This window comes from Oncorhynchus kisutch, linkage group LG14, assembly GCF_002021735.2.
Source record: "Oncorhynchus kisutch isolate 150728-3 linkage group LG14, Okis_V2, whole genome shotgun sequence".
NCBI classification, from domain to species: Eukaryota; Metazoa; Chordata; class Actinopteri; order Salmoniformes; family Salmonidae; genus Oncorhynchus; species Oncorhynchus kisutch.
Genome location: NC_034187.2, coordinates 72,347,853 through 72,368,242, shown reverse-complemented (window position 1 = coordinate 72,368,242; position 20,390 = coordinate 72,347,853). Strand labels below are relative to the sequence as shown.

Below are 20,390 nucleotides of genomic sequence, written 5' to 3'. Positions count from 1 at the left end.
GACTCTCCTCCAGCTTGTTGTGTCCTCTGGGTCTGTAGTAAACAGTGGGCCTAACTAACTAACTGACTGACTCTCCTCCAGCTTGTTGTGTCCTCTGGGTCTGTAGTAAACAGTGGGCCTAACTAACTGACTGACTCTCCTCCAGCTTGTTGTGTCCTCTGGGTCTGTAGTAAACAGTGGGCCTAACTAACTAACTGACTGACTCTCCTCCAGCTTGTTGTGTCCTCTGGGTCTGTAGTAAACAGTGGGCCTAACTAACTAACTGACTCTCCTCCAGCTTGTTGTGTCCTCTGGGTCTGTAGTAAACAGTGGGCCTAACTAACTAACTGACTCTCCTCCAGCTTGTGTCCTCTGGGTCTGTAGTAAACAGTGGGCCTAACTAACTAACTGACTGACTCTCCTCCAGCTTGTTGTGTCCTCTGGGTCTGTAGTAAACAGTGGGCCTAACTAACTAACTGACTCTCCTCCAGCTTGTTGTGTCCTCTGGGTCTGTAGTAAACAGTGGGCCTAACTAACTAACTGACTCTCCTCCAGCTTGTGTCCTCTGGGTCTGTAGTAAACAGTGGGCCTAACTAACTAACTGACTGACTCTCCTCCAGCTTGTTGTGTCCTCTGGGTCTGTAGTAAACAGTGGGCCTAACTAACTGACTGACTCTCCTCCAGCTTGTTGTGTCCTCTGGGTCTGTAGTAAACAGTGGGCCTAACTAACTGACTGACTCTCCTCCAGCTTGTTGTGTCCTCTGGGTCTGTAGTAAACAGTGGGCCTAACTAACTAACTGACTGACTCTCCTCCAGCTTGTTGTGTCCTCTGGGTCTGTAGTAAACAGTGGGCCTAACTAACTGACTGACTTTCCTCCAGCTTGTTGTGTCCTCTGGGTCTGTAGTAAACAGTGGGCCTAACTAACTAACTGACTGACTCTCCTCCAGCTTGTTGTGTCCTCTGGGTCTGTAGTGAACAGTGGGCCTAACTAACTGACTGACTCTCCTCCAGCTTGTTGTGTCCTCTGGGTCTGTAGTAAACAGTGGGCCTAACTAACTGACTGACTCTCCTCCAGCTTGTTGTGTCCTCTGGGTCTGTAGTAAACAGTGGGCCTAACTAACTAACTGACTCTCCTCCAGCTTGTGTCCTCTGGGTCTGTAGTAAACAGTGGGCCTAACTAACTAACTGACTGACTCTCCTCCAGCTTGTTGTGTCCTCTGGGTCTGTAGTAAACAGTGGGCCTAACTAACTGACTGACTCTCCTCCAGCTTGTTGTGTCCTCTGGGTCTGTAGTAAACAGTGGGCCTAACTAACTAACTGACTGACTCTCCTCCAGCTTGTTGTGTCCTCTGGGTCTGTAGTAAACAGTGGGCCTAACTAACTGACTGACTCTCCTCCAGCTTGTTGTGTCCTCTGGGTCTGTAGTGAACAGTGGGCCTAACTAACTGACTGACTCTCCTCCAGCTTGTTGTGTCCTCTGGGTCTGTAGTAAACAGTGGGCCTAACTAACTAACTGACTCTCCTCCAGCTTGTTGTGTCCTCTGGGTCTGTAGTAAACAGTGGGCCTAACTAACTAACTGACTGACTCTCCTCCAGCTTGTTGTGTCCTCTGGGTCTGTAGTGAACAGTGGGCCTAACTAACTAACTGACTCTCCTCCAGCTTGTTGTGTCCTCTGGGTCTGTAGTAAACAGTGGGCCTAACTAACTGACTGACTCTCCTCCAGCTTGTTGTGTCCTCTGGGTCTGTAGTAAACAGTGGGCCTAACTAACTGACTGACTCTCCTCCAGCTTGTTGTGTCCTCTGGGTCTGTAGTAAACAGTGGGCCTAACTAACTGACTGACTCTCCTCCAGCTTGTTGTGTCCTCTGGGTCTGTAGTGAACAGTGGGCCTAACTAACTAACTGACTCTCCTCCAGCTTGTTGTGTCCTCTGGGTCTGTAGTAAACAGTGGGCCTAACTAACTAACTGACTCTCCTCCAGCTTGTTGTGTCCTCTGGGTCTGTAGTAAACAGTGGGCCTAACTAACTGACTCTCCTCCAGCTTGGTGTGTCCTCTGGGTCTGTAGTAAACAGTGGGCCTAACTAACTGACTGACTCTCCTCCAGCTTGTGTCCTCTGGGTCTGTAGTGAACAGTGGGCCTAACTAACTGACTGACTGACTCTCCTCCAGCTTGTTGTGTCCTCTGGGTCTGTAGTAAACAGTGGGCCTAAATAACTGACTGACTCACCTCCAGCTTGTTGTGTCCTCTGGGTCTGTAGTGAACAGTGGGCCTAACTAACTAACTGACTCACCTCCAGCTCGTGCTGCACCATGTCAAAGGAGTCGTTGGAGTAGTAGACCTCCTGGATGCTGTTAATGATCTCCTGCTCCGCCTGGGGGTCGATGGGCTGCTCCCTCATCTCCCTCATCTCCTCCTGAGATACCAGATAGAGGTGAGAAAGACAAATTACTGCATCAGTTAGGTCAGTAAGACAACAAAGCACCCAGTTGCTGGGACACCCTTGTGGGAAGGGAGGAAACAGAGGCTCTGAGAAAAAACACAACTCTCCAGAATATCTCTAGGAACCAGAGCCTGTCCATTGGGTTTATCGCTCCTGAAGTCCACAGATTACCTTCTTATTTAAGCCTGTCTGGCTGTTTCCCTGGAGAGAACTCTTCACAGACCCCTAATGAGCCTGAATATAGGCACTTATCAATAGATACCGCTCTCAGTCAATCCTCTCTTTGAAGATTGATACACCGGCCAATTTGAGAGGGCAAAGCCTGTGCAACACACGGATAAGGCATTATAGTAAAGCAATTGAGCTATGAAATAGGCTGAAACGTATCCAGGACGAATGGGGGTAAATTATCCCAATGGCAGGCAAAAGGACTGATGGAGGAAGAAAGATGCTAGGATATTCTTCAATAACCTTCACAGCATCCATTTGACCATACCAGAGAGATAGGGTGTGACAGATGGGCCTATATATCTCAGGCACTGAATATCAAGACACCTGCCTAGTCGAGAAAATAGCAACAAAAAAACAGATTTTTCCAGTTAAAGTGAGGAATCAGAGGCAAATTAGAGGTGAATTACAAGGTAATCAAGAGTGAATTAGAGGTGAATTACAAGGGAATCAGGGGCGAATTACAGAGGAATCAGAGGCGAATACCATAAGGATCAGAGGCGAATCACAGAAGAAGCAGATGCGAAGCAGAAGAAAGAGGAAAAATAGAGAGGAATGAGAGGCGAATTAGAGAGGAATCAGAGGCGTGTGGGGAAATTTGTGAATGTATTGTAATGTATTTAAAATTGTATAACTGCTTTTGTGGATCCATAATAAATACAAATGAAAGACAAATCAAAGGCAAATTACAGAGGAATGAGTACTACCCGTGCGTGCGTGTGTGTGCGGCCGGGACTATACCAGTATCACATACTCGTGTATTGTTTCCATACTCACGAAGCGGATTTAATTTCTTTAGGAAAACAGCCATAATGTTGGAAACAAACATCATGTTGTCATCGAGTCACATTTAGTTATTTTCCAAGTCATAGCACACAATATTTTACATACAGCAGGTTTTTAAAGGACCAAACAGGGAGGTCTGCTTTGTGTTTTCATTTTTTGCCATTGAAAAAAAATATTGCGATCCTGGTATCGTCCCGTCCTGGTACGTGTTTTGAAGGCGTGCTGAGCAGGTCTGACACATTTGAGAACGGGTAGGGAGAACACAGCGGGTGTGTGGGTGAGCGGCGCGCTGAAGCTCAGCATCCTTAGTGAGAAGGTGGGTGGGAAATTACAGAGGGATACTGGTTGAGAAAATAAGAAAAAAGACCAGAAGCGATTCATCTCTCAGGTAGCCCAAATCGATAGTGCCCTTCTTTGAACGGTCTGCCTTTTCCTCTTTCTGTTTGTCCCACACTCTCACCATGACTTTAAAAAATATTCCAGACAATAAAATAGGTGAATGACTCATTTCTGGGTCCAAGCATCTCTTCTCTCCACTCTGCTTCACAGGCACAAACACAACCTAAACATTAGCCTATCCCTAAACCCTGCAGAGCAGAGACATCTAACAACTATCATCATGCTTTGATCACGTTCACGTTGATGGATTCAAATGAAACAATGATCCTCTTCCGTCCAAATTAAAAAGTCTCATCGTCGTGCCGTTCCTCCTTCTCAATATGGGCAGAAACAAAAATTCAAAAGCCATTTGCACCTAAAAGTGGGCTGTTTAATGATCCTTATCAAAGAACCAAAGGCTGTTCGGCTGAAGTCGTCATTGAATGCAGAGAGAAAATCCAACAGAAGACAAAGGGGTTCCTTCTTGGTGAGTGTCAGAAGCCAGGTGAACACGATGCCAGAGGGACACCTGGTCAGTTTGATGGTGAGGTAAATGGTGAAGACGTTCAGCTCTGCAGTACACCATGGCATTGGGACACCTGGTCAGTTTGATGGTGAGGTAAATGGTGAAGACGTTCAGCTCTGCAGTACACCATGGCAGAGGGACACCTGGTCAGTTTGATGGTGAGGTAAATGGTGAAGACGTTCAGCTCTGCAGTACATGATGCCAGAGGGACACCTGGTCAGTTTGATGGTGAGGTAAATGGTGAAGACGTTCAGCTCTGCAGTACACCATGCCAGAGGGACACCTGGTCAGTTTGATGGTGAGGTAAATGGTGAAGACATTCAGCTCTGCAGTACACCATGGCAGAGGGACACCTGGTCAGTTTGATGGTGAGGTAAATGGTGAAGACGTTCAGCTCTGCAGTACATGATGCCAGAGGGACACCTGGTCAGTTTGATGGTGAGGTAAATGGTGAAGACGTTCAGCTCTGCAGTACATGATGCCAGAGGGACACCTAGTGGTGGATCAGAGGACTAACCTACATGGAACAGTCAGTACTATAGATTCACGGGTTGACTCGCAGTCCTGGTGGTTAAATCCGCAGGGCGTGTGGGTTTAGGGTCATTAAATAGTGTGGATGAAGGGCGGGTGGGTGGCGGGCAGGTTGAACGAAGAGAAAACAATACCATTAAAAAATCCATAAATGTATAAAATTCTTGTGCAATTTATATCTATAGGCTACATTTCTGGCATTAGTGCGTAAACCTAAGCTTCAAGGCTTATAACTGTACACGCGCCAAATAGTCTACATGCCAATCGCCAAATGCTTTAGGGAACCGGTAGAAAAAGTTCATGTTGATCCAGACAATGTCGGAATTTAATTAAATAATAGAAAAGCTGCAAAATGGAGAGTTGAAAATAAAGAGAAGGGAGGGCCAGAAAAGTAACGTTTGGAAAAGATTAGGTGAAGTGAAAAATGAGGATGATAGCAGTGCCGGCTGTGTTATGTGATAATTGAGGAGCTATATACATTTGACAGTCACAAGACAGGGACTTTAAAAAAGAGGCTTATGACACATGAAGGGAACTGTAGCCTGTTCAGATGGGTTAAACGGAAACTGAAATCTAGACACTGACTGGAGGTCTATAACCTCTCACACAACCTTAATACTAACTCTTACAGTAAAATGATACACCAATTGTAGGCTACATTTTTACTCAGGAACAAGAGTGGAGAAACGTGATTTCTTTCTTTCAGCATCTTGAGAGAATGTGAATGTGCAGTTAGATACTGTCTGTAGAGGTGCTGTCTTTATCAGCATCATAAAAGCTGATAGTATTTCAACCACATAAAATATGCATCCAAGCAGAACTGAAATCAAAAACTTGTTGGGTCGTTGAAACAGCCATATACTTTCTTACAACTGGTCTAACAGATGTAATTTAAACAATTTGCAAATAAAATCTTTAGTTTCTTTAGAATCAGTGCATTATCTCCCCGGTCCCTAAACATCTTTGCGCCGCGAAAAGAAGCAGAGAGAAAAATAAACTTTCCAGACGTCAACTAGATTGAGGCATTCATCCTATCTATTTATGACATTCTGGTGAGCAAGGGTTTATTTAGTCTTCTAGGGCTACAATTAATAACAGAAGGAAAGATGCATGTATCTAATTATAGACAAGTTTACTAACAAAAACCCTACCAAAGTGTCAGAAGTTATAAGAAGAAACCTATCAGGCAAAAAAAAAAGATCAGTTCCCGAAAATGTCAATAAGACAACTCCATAAGCTTCTGCAATACATCCCATGGAGGCAGATACTGTATATCTGACATTAAATAAACTCAGCAAAAAAAGAAATGTCCTTTTTGTCAGGACCCTGTCTTTCAAAGATAACTTGTAAAGATCCAAATAACTTCACAGATCTTCATTGTAAAGGGTTTAAACACTGTTTCCCATACTTGTTCAATGAAGCATAAACAATTCATGAACACGCACCTGTGGAATGGTCGTTAAGACACTAACAGCTTAAAGATGGTAGGCAATTAACGTCACAGTTATGAAAACTTAGGACACGAAAGAGGCCTTTCTACGACTCTGAAAAACACCAAAAGAAAGATGCCCAGGGTCCCTGCTCATCTGCGTGAATGTGCCTTAGGCATGCTGCAAAGGAGGCATGAGGACTGCAGATGTGGCCAGGGCAATACAGTGGGGCAAAAAAGTATTTAGTCAGCCACCAATTGTGCAAGTTCTCCTACTTAAAAAGATGAGAGAGGCCTGTAATTTTCATCATAGGTACACTTCAACTATGACAGACAAAATGAGAATAAAAAAATCCAGAAAATCACATTGTAGGATTTTTAATGAATTTATTTGCAAATTATGGTGGAAAATAATCAGACTGAGCTTGTTGACATTGAAGGCAATTTCAACGCTGTGCGTTACAGGGAAGACATCCTCCTCCCTCATGTGGTACTCTTCCTGCAGGCTCATCCTGACATGACCCTCTAGCATGACAATGCCACCAGCAATACTGCTCGTTCTGTGTGTGATTTCCTGAAAGACAGGAATGTCAGAGTTCTGCCATGGCCAGCGAAGAGTCCAGATCTCAATGAGCACGTCTGGGGTCTGTTGGATCGGATGGTAAGGGCTAGGGCCATTCCCCCCCCAGAAATGTCCGGGAACTTGCAGGTGCCTTAGTAGAAGAGTGGGGTAACATCCCACAGCAAGAACTGGCAAATCTGGTGCAGTCCATGAGGAGGAGATGCACTACAGTACTTAATGCAGCTGGTGGCCACACCAGATACTGGCTGTTACTTTTGATTATGATCCCCCCCCCTTTGTTCAGGGACACATTATTTAATTTCTGTTAGTCACATGTCTGTGGAACTTGTTCGGTTTGGCTCTCAGTTGTTGAATCTTATGTTCAAACAAATATTTACACATGTTAAGTTTGCTGAAAATAAACGCAGTTGACAGTGAGAGGACGTTTCTTTTTTTGCTAGGTTGAGATGTACAATACATGACCAAAAGTATGTGGACACGTGCTCACCGAACATCTCCTTCCAAAATCATTGGCATTAATATGGAGTTGGTCCCCACTTTGCTGCTATAACAGCCTCCACTCTTCTGGCAAGGCTTTCCACTAGATGTTGGAACATTGCGGGGACTCCATTCAGCGAAAAGAGCATTCGTGAGGTCGGGCACTGCTGTTTGGCGATTAGTCCTGGCTCGCAGTCCGTGTTCCAATTCATCCCAAAAGTGTTTGATGGTGTTGAGGACTGGGCTGCACAGAGCCCTGACAAGTTCTTCCACACAAATCCTGACAAACCATTTCTGTATGTTCCTCGCTTTGTGCACAGGGGCATTGTCATGCTGAAACAGGAAAGGGCCTTCCCCAAACTGTTGCCACAAAGTTGGAAGCACAGAATTGTCTAGAATGTAATTTAATACTGTAGCATTTGCTGTAGGTATTTTATGCTGTAGCACTAGCCCAAACCATTATTCCCCTCCTCCACTAAACTTTACAGTTGGCACTATCCATTGGGGCAGGTCGCGTTCTCCTGGCATCCGCCAAACCCAGATTTGTCCGTCGGACTGCCAGATGGTGAAGCGTAATTAATCACTCTAGAGAATGTGTTTCCACTGCTCCAATGGGAGTGAGTATCACAATTATTTAGCTCGTCTGGTAGGCTTTTGTCACTGGGCAGCTCTCGGCTGTGCTTCCCTTTGTAGTATAATGGTTTGCAGGCACTGCCACATACGACGAGTGTCAGAGCCGGAGTAGAACGACTCTTAGTCCTGTATTGACACTTTGCCTGTTTGATGGTTCGTCGGAGGGCATAGCCAAATTTCTTATAAGCTTCAGGGTTAGAGTCCTGCTCCTTGAAAGCAGCAGCTCTAGCCTTCAGCTCAGTGCGGATGCTGCCTGTAATCCATGGCTTCTGGTTGGGGTATGTACGTACAGTCACTGTGATTATGACATCATCGATGCACTTATTGATGAAGCCAATGACTGATGTGGTGTACTCCTCAATGCCATCGGAGGAATCCCAGAACATGTTCCAGTCTGTGCAAGCAAAAGAGTCCTGTAGTTTAGCATCTGCTTCATCTGACCACTTTTTTATTGATCTAGTCACTGGTGCTTCCTGCTTTAATTTTTTCTTGCAAGCAGGAATCAGGAGGATGGAATTATGGTCAGATTTGCCAAATGGAAGGCGAGGGAGAGCTTTGTATGCATCTCTGTGTGAGTTATAGGTGGTCCAGAGTTATTTTCCCTCTGGTTGCACATTTAACATGTTGATAGAAATTTGGTAAAACTGTTTTAAGTTTCCCTGCATTAAAGTCCCTGGCTACTAGGAGCGCCGCCTCTGTGTGAGCATTTTCTTGTTTGCTTATGGTGGAATACAGCTCATTAAATGCTATCTTAGTGCCAGCCTCTGACTGTGGTGGTATGTAAACAGCATCAAGGAATATAGATGAAAACTCTCTTGGTAGGTAGTGTGGTCTGCAGCTTATCATGAGAAACTCTACCTCAGGCGAGCAATAGCTCAAGACTTCCTTAGATATCGTGCACCAGGTGTTGTTTACAAAAATACATAGACCACCGCCACTTGTCTTACCAGAGGCTGCTGTTATATCCTGCCGGTACAATGTATAACCAAGCCAGCTGTATGTTGATATTGTCCTCGTTCAGCCATGACTCCGTGAAGCATAAGATGTTACCATTTTTAATGTCCTGTTGGTAGTTTAATCTTCCCAGTAACTCGTCCATTTTATTGTCCAAAGATTGCATGTTTGCTAGCAGAATTGAGGGGAGTGGGGGTTTATTTGATTGCCTCCGAGTCCTCAGAAGGCAGCCCGCTCTCCGGCCTCTCTTTCTCCGCCTCCTCTTCACGCAGATCACTGGAGTCGGTGTCTGTTCCCAAGGGAGCTGTATATCCTCCACCTCGGGCTCGTCAGAGTCGTGAAAGAAGAAAAAGGATTCTGCTAGTCCGTGGTGAGTAAAAGTTTAGACACACCTAGTCATTCAAGGGTTTTTCTTAAGATATCACTATTTTCTACATAGTTAAACAGTAGTGAAGACAAAACTATGAAATAACCCAAATGGAATTATGTAGTAACCAAATAAATTGTTTCTTTTTTTTTTAAACATTCAAATTATATATATTTAAAAAAAATTATCATATTTTATATTTGAAATTCTTCAAAGTAGCCACCCTTTGCCTTGACAGCTTTGCACACTCTTGGCATTCTCTCAACCAGCTTCATGAGCAAGTCACCTGGAATGCCTTTCAATTAACAGTTGTGCATTGTTAAAAGTTAATGTGAAATGTATTTCCTTAATGCGTTTGATCCAATCAGTTGTGTTGTGACAAGGTAAGGGAGGTATACAGAAGATGGTCTTTTACCAAATAGGGCTATGTCCATATTATGGCAAGAACAGCTCAAATAAGCAAAGAGAAACAACAGTCCATCATTAGTTTAAGACATGAAGGTCAATCAATGTGGAAAACGTAAAGAACTTTGAAAGCTTCTTAAAGTGCAGTCGCAAAAACCACTATGATGAAACTGGCTCTCAATGAGGACCGAGACAGGAAAGGAAGACCCAGAGTTACCTCTGCTGCAGAGGATAAGTCCATTAGAGTTACCAGCACACAACCACATCATTCTGCAGCGATATGCCATCCTATCTGGTTTGCGCTTAGCGGGACTATCATTTGTTTTTCAACAGGAATTCCAGGCTGTGTAAGGGCTATTTGACCAAGGAGAGTGATGGAGTGCTGTATCAGATGACCTGGCCTCCACAATCACCCAACCTCAACCCAATTGAGATGGTTTGGGATGAGTCGGAACGCAGAGTGAAGGAAAAGCAGCCAACAAGTACACAGCATATGTGGGAAATCCTTCAAGACTGTCAGAAAAGCATTCCAGGTGAAGCTGGTTGAGCGAATGCCAAGAGTGTGCAAAGCTGTCATCAAGGCAAAGGGTGGCTACTTTGAAGAATCTAAAATATTTTTTGATTTGTTTAAAACTTTTTGGGTTACTACATGATTCCATGTGTTATTGCATAGTGTTGATGTCTTCACTATTATTCTACAATGTAGAAAATAGTACAAATAAAGAAAAACCCTTGAATTTAGTAGGTGTCCAAACTTTTGACAGGTACCGTATATGAATAGGATGGTTTGAACCACACCCAAACCAGTTTGCACTATGTGAATAGTATGGTTTGAACCACAGCCTTATATAGGCCTGTATGGCTCTAGTTTGACCCCCCCACCCCACTTGGTTTGATGGTGTGTGGATAGGAGGTAGAAAGTAAAAATATGAACCCCTTTTCCCTCTCTGCTCCTTGTATCACATCTGTCCAAACTCATTAAAGGTCAAGCTAAATAGAATGAGAACCATAGAAAATAAAAAGTACTCAGGCATAAGTCTAGCTGCACAACCCATTGGAGAACGTATTGAGAAATCATGTGACTACACTGAAAAAAAAGAACTACACTATGAAACAATGATAAATGACAAAGACAGTAAAAAGCTTTGGAGCTACAAATGACATTTTAGGGGAAAAGGGCAAACTCATCTCCATCCTTAAAAGAATCAGATATTCATCACAAAACCAACTGAAACTACTTTTTTTTAAATAAATAAAAAATGGCAAGATTAGCAAACTTAGGCATGACAGCAACAAAATGCTGACACTACACATCCAAGTTTATCTGACCAAATTATGAAAGACAAGCACTGTAATTTTGAATTGCGTAAAGTGAGTGTGGAAGAGGTGAAAATGGATTGTTGTCTATCAACAATGACAAGCCACCGGAGTCTGACAACTTGGATGGAAAATTACTGAGCATAACAGCGTACAATATTGCCACTCCTATTTGCCATATTTTCAATTTAAGCCTACTAGAAAGTGTGGCCCCAGGCTTGGAGGGTCATTAAAGGGAATAGGGTGCCATTTTGGACACAGCCTGTCATTGCCTTTGTTCAGTGTGACATCTTCCACGTCGGCTCGGCCTAAACCTTGACAGCCAAAATGGGAGAGGTCAGCAGTCAACTTTCAGACTTTGAGTCTGCTGCCCACACAGGTAGGAGAAAAAAAAAGCTGCGGCCGTCAATAACAGGCTTGGAACAGAGGAAATTAAACGTCTTCATGAATCACCCTGCATGGTGGATAATGGGGTTGGTCCCATTCCAAGTTCTATTCAGCTGGAGCTCATAGAAGGTAAAAAATACACAGAGACGTCAAGGAGAGTGGCTTGTAGGTCTCCCAAAGAGTGACTAACATTATAAACAGGGCATTTTCTTCATCGCTGAGAAACACTCTTTACAAATTGAATTCACACTCAGAACTAGTGGCTAATGACAAATTTAGCCCCTCGTGGCTAACTGTGACTGGTTGCTTTTTCTAAGCAATGGCTCACTCTCCCATCCAAACTGCTGCAATAGTGTCTCGGCAGTACAGCTAGGCATTATCCGGATCGTTATCCTTGACGTGAGGAGTGTCGTTTGGTGAATGACCAACTTCGACCATTCCAACAATTGGCTTCTTTGTAGTGTGATGTAGAATAATGATTCAACAGCCCCTGAAGGACTAGAGAGACTAGATAAGGCAATGTGAATGTAACGTCAGGCTGAAATTCAGTGATTACATGAAGAATGTGACTCCAAAAGTGTTTCTTACCAAATTGCCTCCAGGAGACCCTGGCTAAATCGAAGACCGAAATGTAATAGCCTACCTCTTTTCAGTGGTCTCAAAACCTAAGCTGTTCATTCAAAGGATGTGCTATGACACAGAGCAACACTCATACTGTACGTCATTCAGTCCTGGGCTATCAACAAGATACAGGGCTAGGCTACACAGACGAATGAAAATGCTAATAATTACAGTTGGGGGAACTAATTATGATTTCATGTAGAAATGTACCGGAAATTAAACAGTCTATTGGAAATAGGCCTCGTTAACACACAGGGGGGAGTTAGTTGGTTTAGGCAGTATCTGAATCATCTGAAACTGTTTCACTTGTGGGTAACCGGAATGAACGCTGTATATTTTACACAATTGTACTAACTAACAACTAACCTGATTCAGCTCATCAACCAACTATTTATTAGGAATCAGGCGTGCTAGATTCAGGTTGGAGTGCAAACCTACATGATGGTAGCACTCCAAGAACAGGGTGGGAGAACTCTGGTTTAGTGCTCATTGGTTAACAATAATGCAAACAACTGTCTGAATGCAGTGAAATTAAATAGCATCAGATACAACCACTAAATCAAACTTCATAGAAATTGTATTATACCACATCTCTGAAGAGAGCTTACCTTGCTTGGGATCCTGAAGTCCTCCACTGGGCTGAGGTCTGCAATGCTCTCCTGTGGGCTTTTCAGGCCCTGTCATCAACAATAAGGATGAAGTTGGTATTTTACAACAGGCAGGTTTAGCTAACTGTATACTACGTGCAGTAATCAATGGACAAAATGACCCTTGGCTGAAGTCAGTGGTGAGCTGCTACAGACAGTCTCTGTGTGGTGTAGGTGTGTATGATGTGTATGCCAGACTGACACATTGCTACAGCACATGACTCTGCACATACAGTGCATTCGGAAAGTATTCAGACCCCTTGACTTTCTCCACATTTTGTTACGTTAGAATTTTATCCTAAAATGTATTAAATTGTTTTTTCCTCATCAACCTACACACAACACCCCATAATGACAAAGCAAAAACAGTTTATATTTTTAATACATTTGCAAAACAACTTACTGAAATATCACATTTACAGAAGTATCAGACCCTTTACTCAGTACTTTGTTGAAGCACCTTTGCCAGCGATTACAGTATTGAGTCTAGGTATGAAGCTACAAGCTTGGCACACCTGTATTTGGGAGGTTTCTCTCATTCTTCTCGGCAGATCCTCTCAAGTTCTGTCAGGTTGGATGGGGAGCATCGCTGCACAGCTATTTTCAGGTTTCCCCAGAGATGTTTGATCAGGTTCAAGTCCGGGCCCCTCAAGGACATTCAGATACATGTCCCGAAGCCACTCCTGTGCTGTCTTGTCTGTGTTCTTAGGGTCATTGTCCTGTTGGAAGGTGAACCTTCGCCCCAGTCGGAGGTCCTGAGCGCTCTGCAGCAGGTTTGCATCAAGGATCTCTCTGTACTTTGCCCTGTTCATCTTTCCCACGATCCTGACTAGTCTCCCAGTCCCTGCTGCTGAAAAACATCCCCACAGCATGATGCTGCCGCCACCATGCTTCACCGTAGGGATGGTGCCAGGTTTCCTCCAGACATGACACTTGGCATTCAGTTCAAAGAGTTCAATCTTGGTTTCATCAGACCAGAAAATCTTGTTTCTCATGGTCTGAGAGTCCATTATTTGTAGAATATTTCAAGGTTGATCAATGGAAACAAGATGTACCTGAACTCAATTTCGAGTCTCATAGCAAAGGGTCTCAATACATTTCTAAAAACCTGTTTTCGTTTCGTTATTGTGGGTTATTGCGTGTACATTGCATTTTAGAATAAGGCTGTAACATGTGGAAAAAGTCAAGGTGTCTGAATACATTGTAGCTAGCTATTGAGTAACAAGATACAGATCTCAAGAATGTCTGTAACTGATAGGCCTTGTAACGTTATGCTGGGTACTAGCACGCTAACATTACAAGGTGAGAACTTCCATATCTGCCCACTTCCCTATCCGTTGTTTTGCCCTCTCATTGCTGCTGGCTAATGAAACGTCTGAGCACGAATGCAGATTGGTAGCGAGCCAGCTATCGCGTTTCCTCTTTCGATGAGAAAGCAATATCCATCTAAACTGAGATCTTGTTCTGTTATTTAAATTGACCAAGATCATCGTTATAATGCACATTGTTATCGGATCAGATGTCAACTGTCAGCTACTAGCTAACTAACGTTACCTGGCTAGCATGCTGCCTACAGCCAGTGCGATGCGATCGACAGGTGAAACTTCGGGGACTTACCTGCCGGGCCATAAGTGACTTTATCTTTTGCATCGTGAAATAATTGTTTTGTCCAAAAGATAATTGGTTAATTTTAGAAAGTTACTGTCAACGATTCAGCTCCGGCTCTCTGAGAGAGAGGCCATGTTATTTATCTATCATGTGATTATTTGTTATATTTGGGAAGTGTAGTTCAATGGGTACTGCAAAGCTCTCGTCACTAGTTACCACAGCCACAAAGTCATACATCCCGCCTATTTATAACATGTATCTTCTTAAAATGGGATTTAAAACCTAACCTTAACCCTAACATTAACCACACCGCTAACCTTGTGCCTAACCCTAACATTAAATTAAGACCAAAAAGCACATTTTTGTTTTGATACATTTTTATAATATACCCCATTTTAAACTTTGTTGCTGTGGTAACTAGTGAAAACTACAAGCGTGACGTGTGACAATTTAAAACTGCATGTTCCTGTTTTTACCTCATGTTGTCAAAAACAGTAAAATATGTAGTTTTGTCAATTTTTTAAAAATGTTCCACTTGTCCTTTACAAATGAAATGTTTGTCCCCAAAACATTTCTATTGCGTTGTTTATTGAATGTAGTCCCAGCAGAGTTAAACGTTAATGCTACCCACAGATTCATACAAAATATACATGTAATAAACCCTTTATTGGAATCAGGCCATTTCAATTTATGAAAGCCACTTATACTATCATGTCTCCATTCCTGTTCCCCCGGGCATCGAAGAGGTGGATGTCGATTATGGCAGCCCCCCGCACCTCTCTGATTCAGATGGGTTGGGTTAAATGCGGAAGACACATTTCAGTTGAATACATTCAGTTGGACAACTGACGAGGTAAATCCCTTCCCCTTTCCTGTGGTTTTTATTTTTCAAAATTGTAAAGCAGGTATATAGGTTTTAGTTCAAGGTGTCTCCTGCAACTTCATCTGAGAACAATAGATGGCAGTAGTGGGATACTCTACTACTGTAAGTGATATTGTCCCTTCCTATGGAAAGAGGCACTTGTCAAAAGGCAAAATAATAGGTGTGTGTGTGTGTGTGTGTGTGTGTGTGTGTGTGTGTGTGTGTGTGTGTGTGTGTGTGTGTGTGTGTGTGTGTGTGTGTGTGTGTGTGTGTGTGTGTGTGTGTGTGTGTGTGTGTGTGTGTGTGTGGCCTATCCCATAATGCAGAAAATTGTTGATCATGTAGCCCATCTTCCTACAATGAATTAAATAGAATAGTAATTTAATTGCTATGTGCATAGCGAGGAACCCTAATGTTTAAAAAATCATGGGGTTACTTGAGGGGGGTATTATAACACATCTTACATTGCTATTTAATTAACTTCATCCCAAATGATTTTGTTTCATAAACTAAGGATGGTGTCATCTCAAGCACCAAACACTGGGCCTACTACCTGGTGGAGTACAGCCTGGTTTAAAACAACACAGGGAGTAACCTAGTCTAGTTCCTGCTCCTGTTTAATGACACCACTGGCTATTTCCCTGTCAAATGAAGGCGCGGAGAGGTGCTGCCTCCAGGCACCAGTGTTGTTTGTCATGCAGCTGAATAGAGTGGATCCTCCCGTAAAACATAGAGAGAGACAGATGGTCTCCCTACCAGGAGCCGACATCATAAAATACACTCTAATGCTGAATGCATTTGGTCAATATTTGGCCCACGGTCAGGCTCAAAATGTAAATCCTCCCAGTGTTTCCACAATAAGGAAAGTAGTATCAGTTTTATCTAGGACCAACTCTCCAGCATATTTTGGGGATAAACTAACACATTTGACACAGCTGATGGTATTCTTGCAGTTGGTCTGTTTTTGCTCGAGTCATGCATCTAAATTAAGATTCACTCACTCACTCTCCACTCAACCTCCCTCCCACACACACATACACAGACTATTCGTGACTAGGAGTCAGCAGGAGCAGGTGGAAGGCACAGTACCACACGCTGAACTCTCCTTCTGTCGTTCCCTCTATCTCACCAAACCAGAACAGACCAGAACAAACTAGAACAGACGAGACCTGATCAGACCAGTGACACAACTAAATAGCGCTGCATTCACCACCAGAATAACGGAAAAACCGTTCACAACACATCTCACATCACTAAAGTTATTAATTTAAGACGTTATGGGAGGCAGAAAACATTTATCATATAGTTAATTATTGAATCAAGCTAGTCAAATTGTTATAAATCTTTATTCAAATACAAAAAGTGCATATCTGTAAGTGGAAACTGTACAATACTCTGCAGACAGGTAACAACACATCTGACATTTCACACTCCGGTGGAGTGTACTTGGCAATGTCAAGATCAACAAAATAGCTACGTTTAGAAAAAGACAGGAGGATAGGACTCATAACATATTCACTCAAATAAAATGTCATTTCTTTCAAAACAAAACAATAAAGTAAGTCCAGTGTAGAGCAGATGTTGTATTTACATGCTGAAAAATAATGTTATACAACACCTCCATCAGACAGTATCTCACATGCAATGTCATAATTCCTTCATCCAAATATTCTTGCCCACTTCCAGAGGCAGCTTGAAAGAGCACATTGAATAAATATACAATTTGAAGAGAGAACAAAAAATATTTTTGAGCTCTTGTTCTTTAAATGTAAATAATTATTAGAACATTTTAAGTAGGATGTTGAAACTGTGCCAGAGGCTTACGTGCCTTGCTCAATGGCACATTGCAGATTATTTAGCTTGGGGATTCAACCCAGCAACCTTTCAGTTATTGGCCCAATGCTCTTAACAGGCGTCACTATATAGTGTACTACTTGCCGCCCCTAGTAGTGCATACATTTTGTATATTTATTTCATCTTTATTTAACTAGGCAAGTAGGATAAGAACAAATCTTCTTTTACAATGACGGCCTACCCCGGCCAATCCCTCCCCAATGGGACTCCCGATCACAGCCGGTTGTGATACAGCCCGGGATCGAACCAGGGTCTGTAGTGTCGCCTCTAGCACTGAGATGCAGTGCCTTAGACCGCTGCGAAACTCGGAATATATATATATATATATATATATATATATATATATTCTTATATAGGGAAATAGAGTTCAATTTGGGATGCAATTTGGGATACTCTGGTTAACCTTCACACTGCTTTCCCAGCAGACTCTGGGTAGCCAGCGTGGAAGTTTCAGGGATGTGCCTGATGACATCATAGATGGTGGTATGCAAATCCTGGACAGACTCTAGGTGTGCCAGAGATCTGCTGGATGCCTGGGAAAGGAAAACAAACAACACATTCAGGGACACTATATGTTATAGCAAATGGATGGAGTAGGAGTAGAACCCGGGTCACATGTGTGAAAGGGAAACATGTTAAGCATTCCTCCAACACAGTTAACCTCATGAGGTTGCACATTCACATTTTAATCATTTAGCAGACACTCTTATCCATAGAGATTTACAGGAGTAGTTAGGGATAAGTGCCTTGCCTAGTTAGCTCGTGGTTTCGAACCAGCAAATTTTTGGTTACTAGCCCAACGCTCTTAATCGCTAGGCTCCCTGTCACACGCTAGGTAGCCTAGTGTGGGCTCATTAATTAATGAGGCTCACTACAATATCAAAGAGATGTTCCTACAGAAAACTAGGCCTATTGTACCAAGCTGCATTGTTGCAAGACATACAACATACCTGTGTAGATTCCATTTTCCCAGGTATAGAGACAAACTCATAGATGCCAAAGTCCTCCGTTGCATCCTCATGACCTGCAAGTAAAATGTAGTTCACCTGACAGACTTTTTGGTGTCAATGTAGTGTCCTCTCTATTTACTTCCTGTTTCTTGTTCCTTCCTAGTAGGTTATTTTATTTAGGACATGTCACTTTTGGTTTGGGGGAAACTGAATACCGCCCCACCATAGTTAAATGTATTGAACTCAGTTCACTAAAGCACAGACAGATCCAACTGAAAGTTGAAGAGATCAGCAACCGAGTTCATGGGCTAATACGCCTGCATAAGACAAACAAGTATGATTACTGTAATTGTTCTATATTAGTGAAGGGTTTATGAGGAGTATTGTTTGTCTAGAGCTATGTACACGACACTGCCTAACAACAGGCAGGAACGAGGGGAAACTTACCCGAACGGTGTGGGCGTCTCTGTTCTGTCAAAGGTCTGCATGGGAGAGGCAAAGTCATTTTAATTAAACCCATTTACTGTAGGTAGGCTACCTAGACAAAGGTTATCTTTATTCATGTGTAAGCACTGATCAGTAATGGTCTTACCTGTTATAGATGTTCATGAGAACTGTAAAAGGAACAGTAGAGGTTTTAATAATAACAACAACTATTTGTATTTTACCCTACAGGCAAGATTTCAGGCTTTTTTAAGTTGAATGCCTTTCCTCAGAAAAACATGTAATTTTTTCCACAGATGCTGTTTGAGTTTGACATACTGCAACATTGGCAGATTATTGGCATGTACTGTACAGTTAACAAACTTCAAAATCTAGTGTCTACTGTAGTGTCTAGTGTCTACTGTAGTGTCTACTATAGTGTCTAGTGTCTACTGTAGTGTCTAGTGTATAGTATCTAGAGTAGTGTCTACTGTAGGGTCTAGTGTCTACGGTAGTGTCTAGTGTCTACTATAGTGTCTACGGTAGTGTCTAGTGTCTACTATAGTGTCTACGGTAGTGTCTAGTGTCTACGGTAGTGTCTAGTGTCTACTATAGTGTCTACGGTAGTGTCTAGTGTCTACTATAGTGTCTACGGTAGTGTCTAGTGTCTACTATAGTGTCTACGGTAGTGTCTAGTGTCTACGGTAGTGTCTATTTAAGTATGCTCTCTCTAATTCTCTCTCTCTTTTCTCTCTAATTCTCTTTCTTTCTTTCTTTCTTTCTTTCTTTCTTTCTTTCTTTCTTTCTTTCTTTCTTTCTTTCTTTCTTTCTTTCTTTCTTTCTTTCTTTCTTTCTTTCTTTCTTTCTTTCTTTCTATCCATCTTTCTGATGGATAGCCCTAGGACCATGCCTCAAGACTACCTGCTGTCCCCAGTCCACCTGGCCATGCTGCTGCTCCAGTTTCAACTGTTCTGCCTGCAGCTCTGGAACTCTGACCTGTTCACCGGACGTGCTACCTGTCCCAGACCTGCTGTTTTCAACTCTCTAGAGACAGCAAGAGTGGTAGAGATGCGCTGAATGATCGGCTATGAAAAGCCAACTGACATTTACTCCCGAGGTGCTGACCTGTTGTACCCTCTACAACCACTGTGATTATTGTTATTTGACCCTTCTGGTCATCTATGAACATTTGAACATCTTGGCCATGTTCTGTTATAATCTCCACCCGGCACAGCCAGAAGAGGACTGGCCACCCCACATAGCCTGGTTCCTCTCTATGTTTCTTCCTAGGTTATGGCCTTTCTAGGGAGTTTTTCCTAGCCACCGTGCTTCTACACCTGCATTGCTTGCTGTTTGGGGTTTTAGGCTGGGTTTCTGTACAGCACTTTGAGATATCAGCTGATGTACAAAGGGCTATATAAATAAGTTTGATTTGATTTGATTTAGTGTCTCGTTTATACAGTAGTGTCTAGTGCCAACAGTAGTGTCTAGTTTCTACAGTAGTGTCTAGTGTCTACTGTAGTGTCTAGTTTCTACAGTAGTGTATAGTGCCTACAGTAGTGTCTAGTGCCTACTCTACTGTCTAGTTTCTACAGTAGTGTCTAGTGCCTACTCTACTGTCTAGTTTCTACAGTAGTGTCTAGTGTCTACTGTAGTGTCTAGTTTCTACAGTAGTGTCTAGTGCCTACTCTACTGTCTAGTTTCTACAGTAGTGTATAGTGCCTACAGTAGTGTCTAGTGCCTACTCTACTGTCTAGTTTCTACAGTAGTGTCTAGTGCCTACACTACTGTCTAGTTTCTACAGTAGTGTCTAGTGCCTACTCTACTGTCTAGTTTCTACTGTAGTGTCTAGTGTCTACTGTAGTGTCTAGTTTCTACAGTAGTGTATAGTGCCTACAGTAGTGTCTAGTGCCTACTCTACTGTCTAGTTTCTACAGTAGTGTCTAGTGCCTACTCTACTGTCTAGTTTCTACAGTAGTGTCTAGTGTCTACTGTAGTGTCTA

The 20,390-nt window shown here is 42.8% G+C and overlaps 2 protein-coding genes across 2 annotated transcripts in view; both read right to left on the bottom strand.

Annotated features, from left to right (window-relative positions):
* vps50 (VPS50 subunit of EARP/GARPII complex) overlaps positions 1-14,463 on the bottom strand; it is a 202,050-nt gene extending 187,587 nt beyond the window's left edge. The window contains exons 1-3 of the mRNA XM_031788900.1: positions 14,308-14,463; positions 12,652-12,720; positions 2,272-2,394 (exon numbers count right to left, since the gene is read on the bottom strand). Coding sequence (XP_031644760.1) covers positions 2,272-2,394; positions 12,652-12,720; positions 14,308-14,340 — 225 coding nt within the window. The 5' untranslated portion in view covers positions 14,341-14,463. The remainder of the gene's footprint in view (positions 1-2,271; positions 2,395-12,651; positions 12,721-14,307) is intronic.
* A 2,027-nt stretch (positions 14,464-16,490) lies between these two features.
* The window catches only part of LOC109904661 (HEPACAM family member 2-like), a 48,315-nt gene continuing 44,415 nt past the window's right edge, over positions 16,491-20,390 (bottom strand). The window contains exons 6-9 of the mRNA XM_020501846.2: positions 18,557-18,578; positions 18,412-18,446; positions 17,965-18,038; positions 16,491-17,547 (exon numbers count right to left, since the gene is read on the bottom strand). Coding sequence (XP_020357435.1) covers positions 17,413-17,547; positions 17,965-18,038; positions 18,412-18,446; positions 18,557-18,578 — 266 coding nt within the window. The 3' untranslated portion in view covers positions 16,491-17,412. The remainder of the gene's footprint in view (positions 17,548-17,964; positions 18,039-18,411; positions 18,447-18,556; positions 18,579-20,390) is intronic.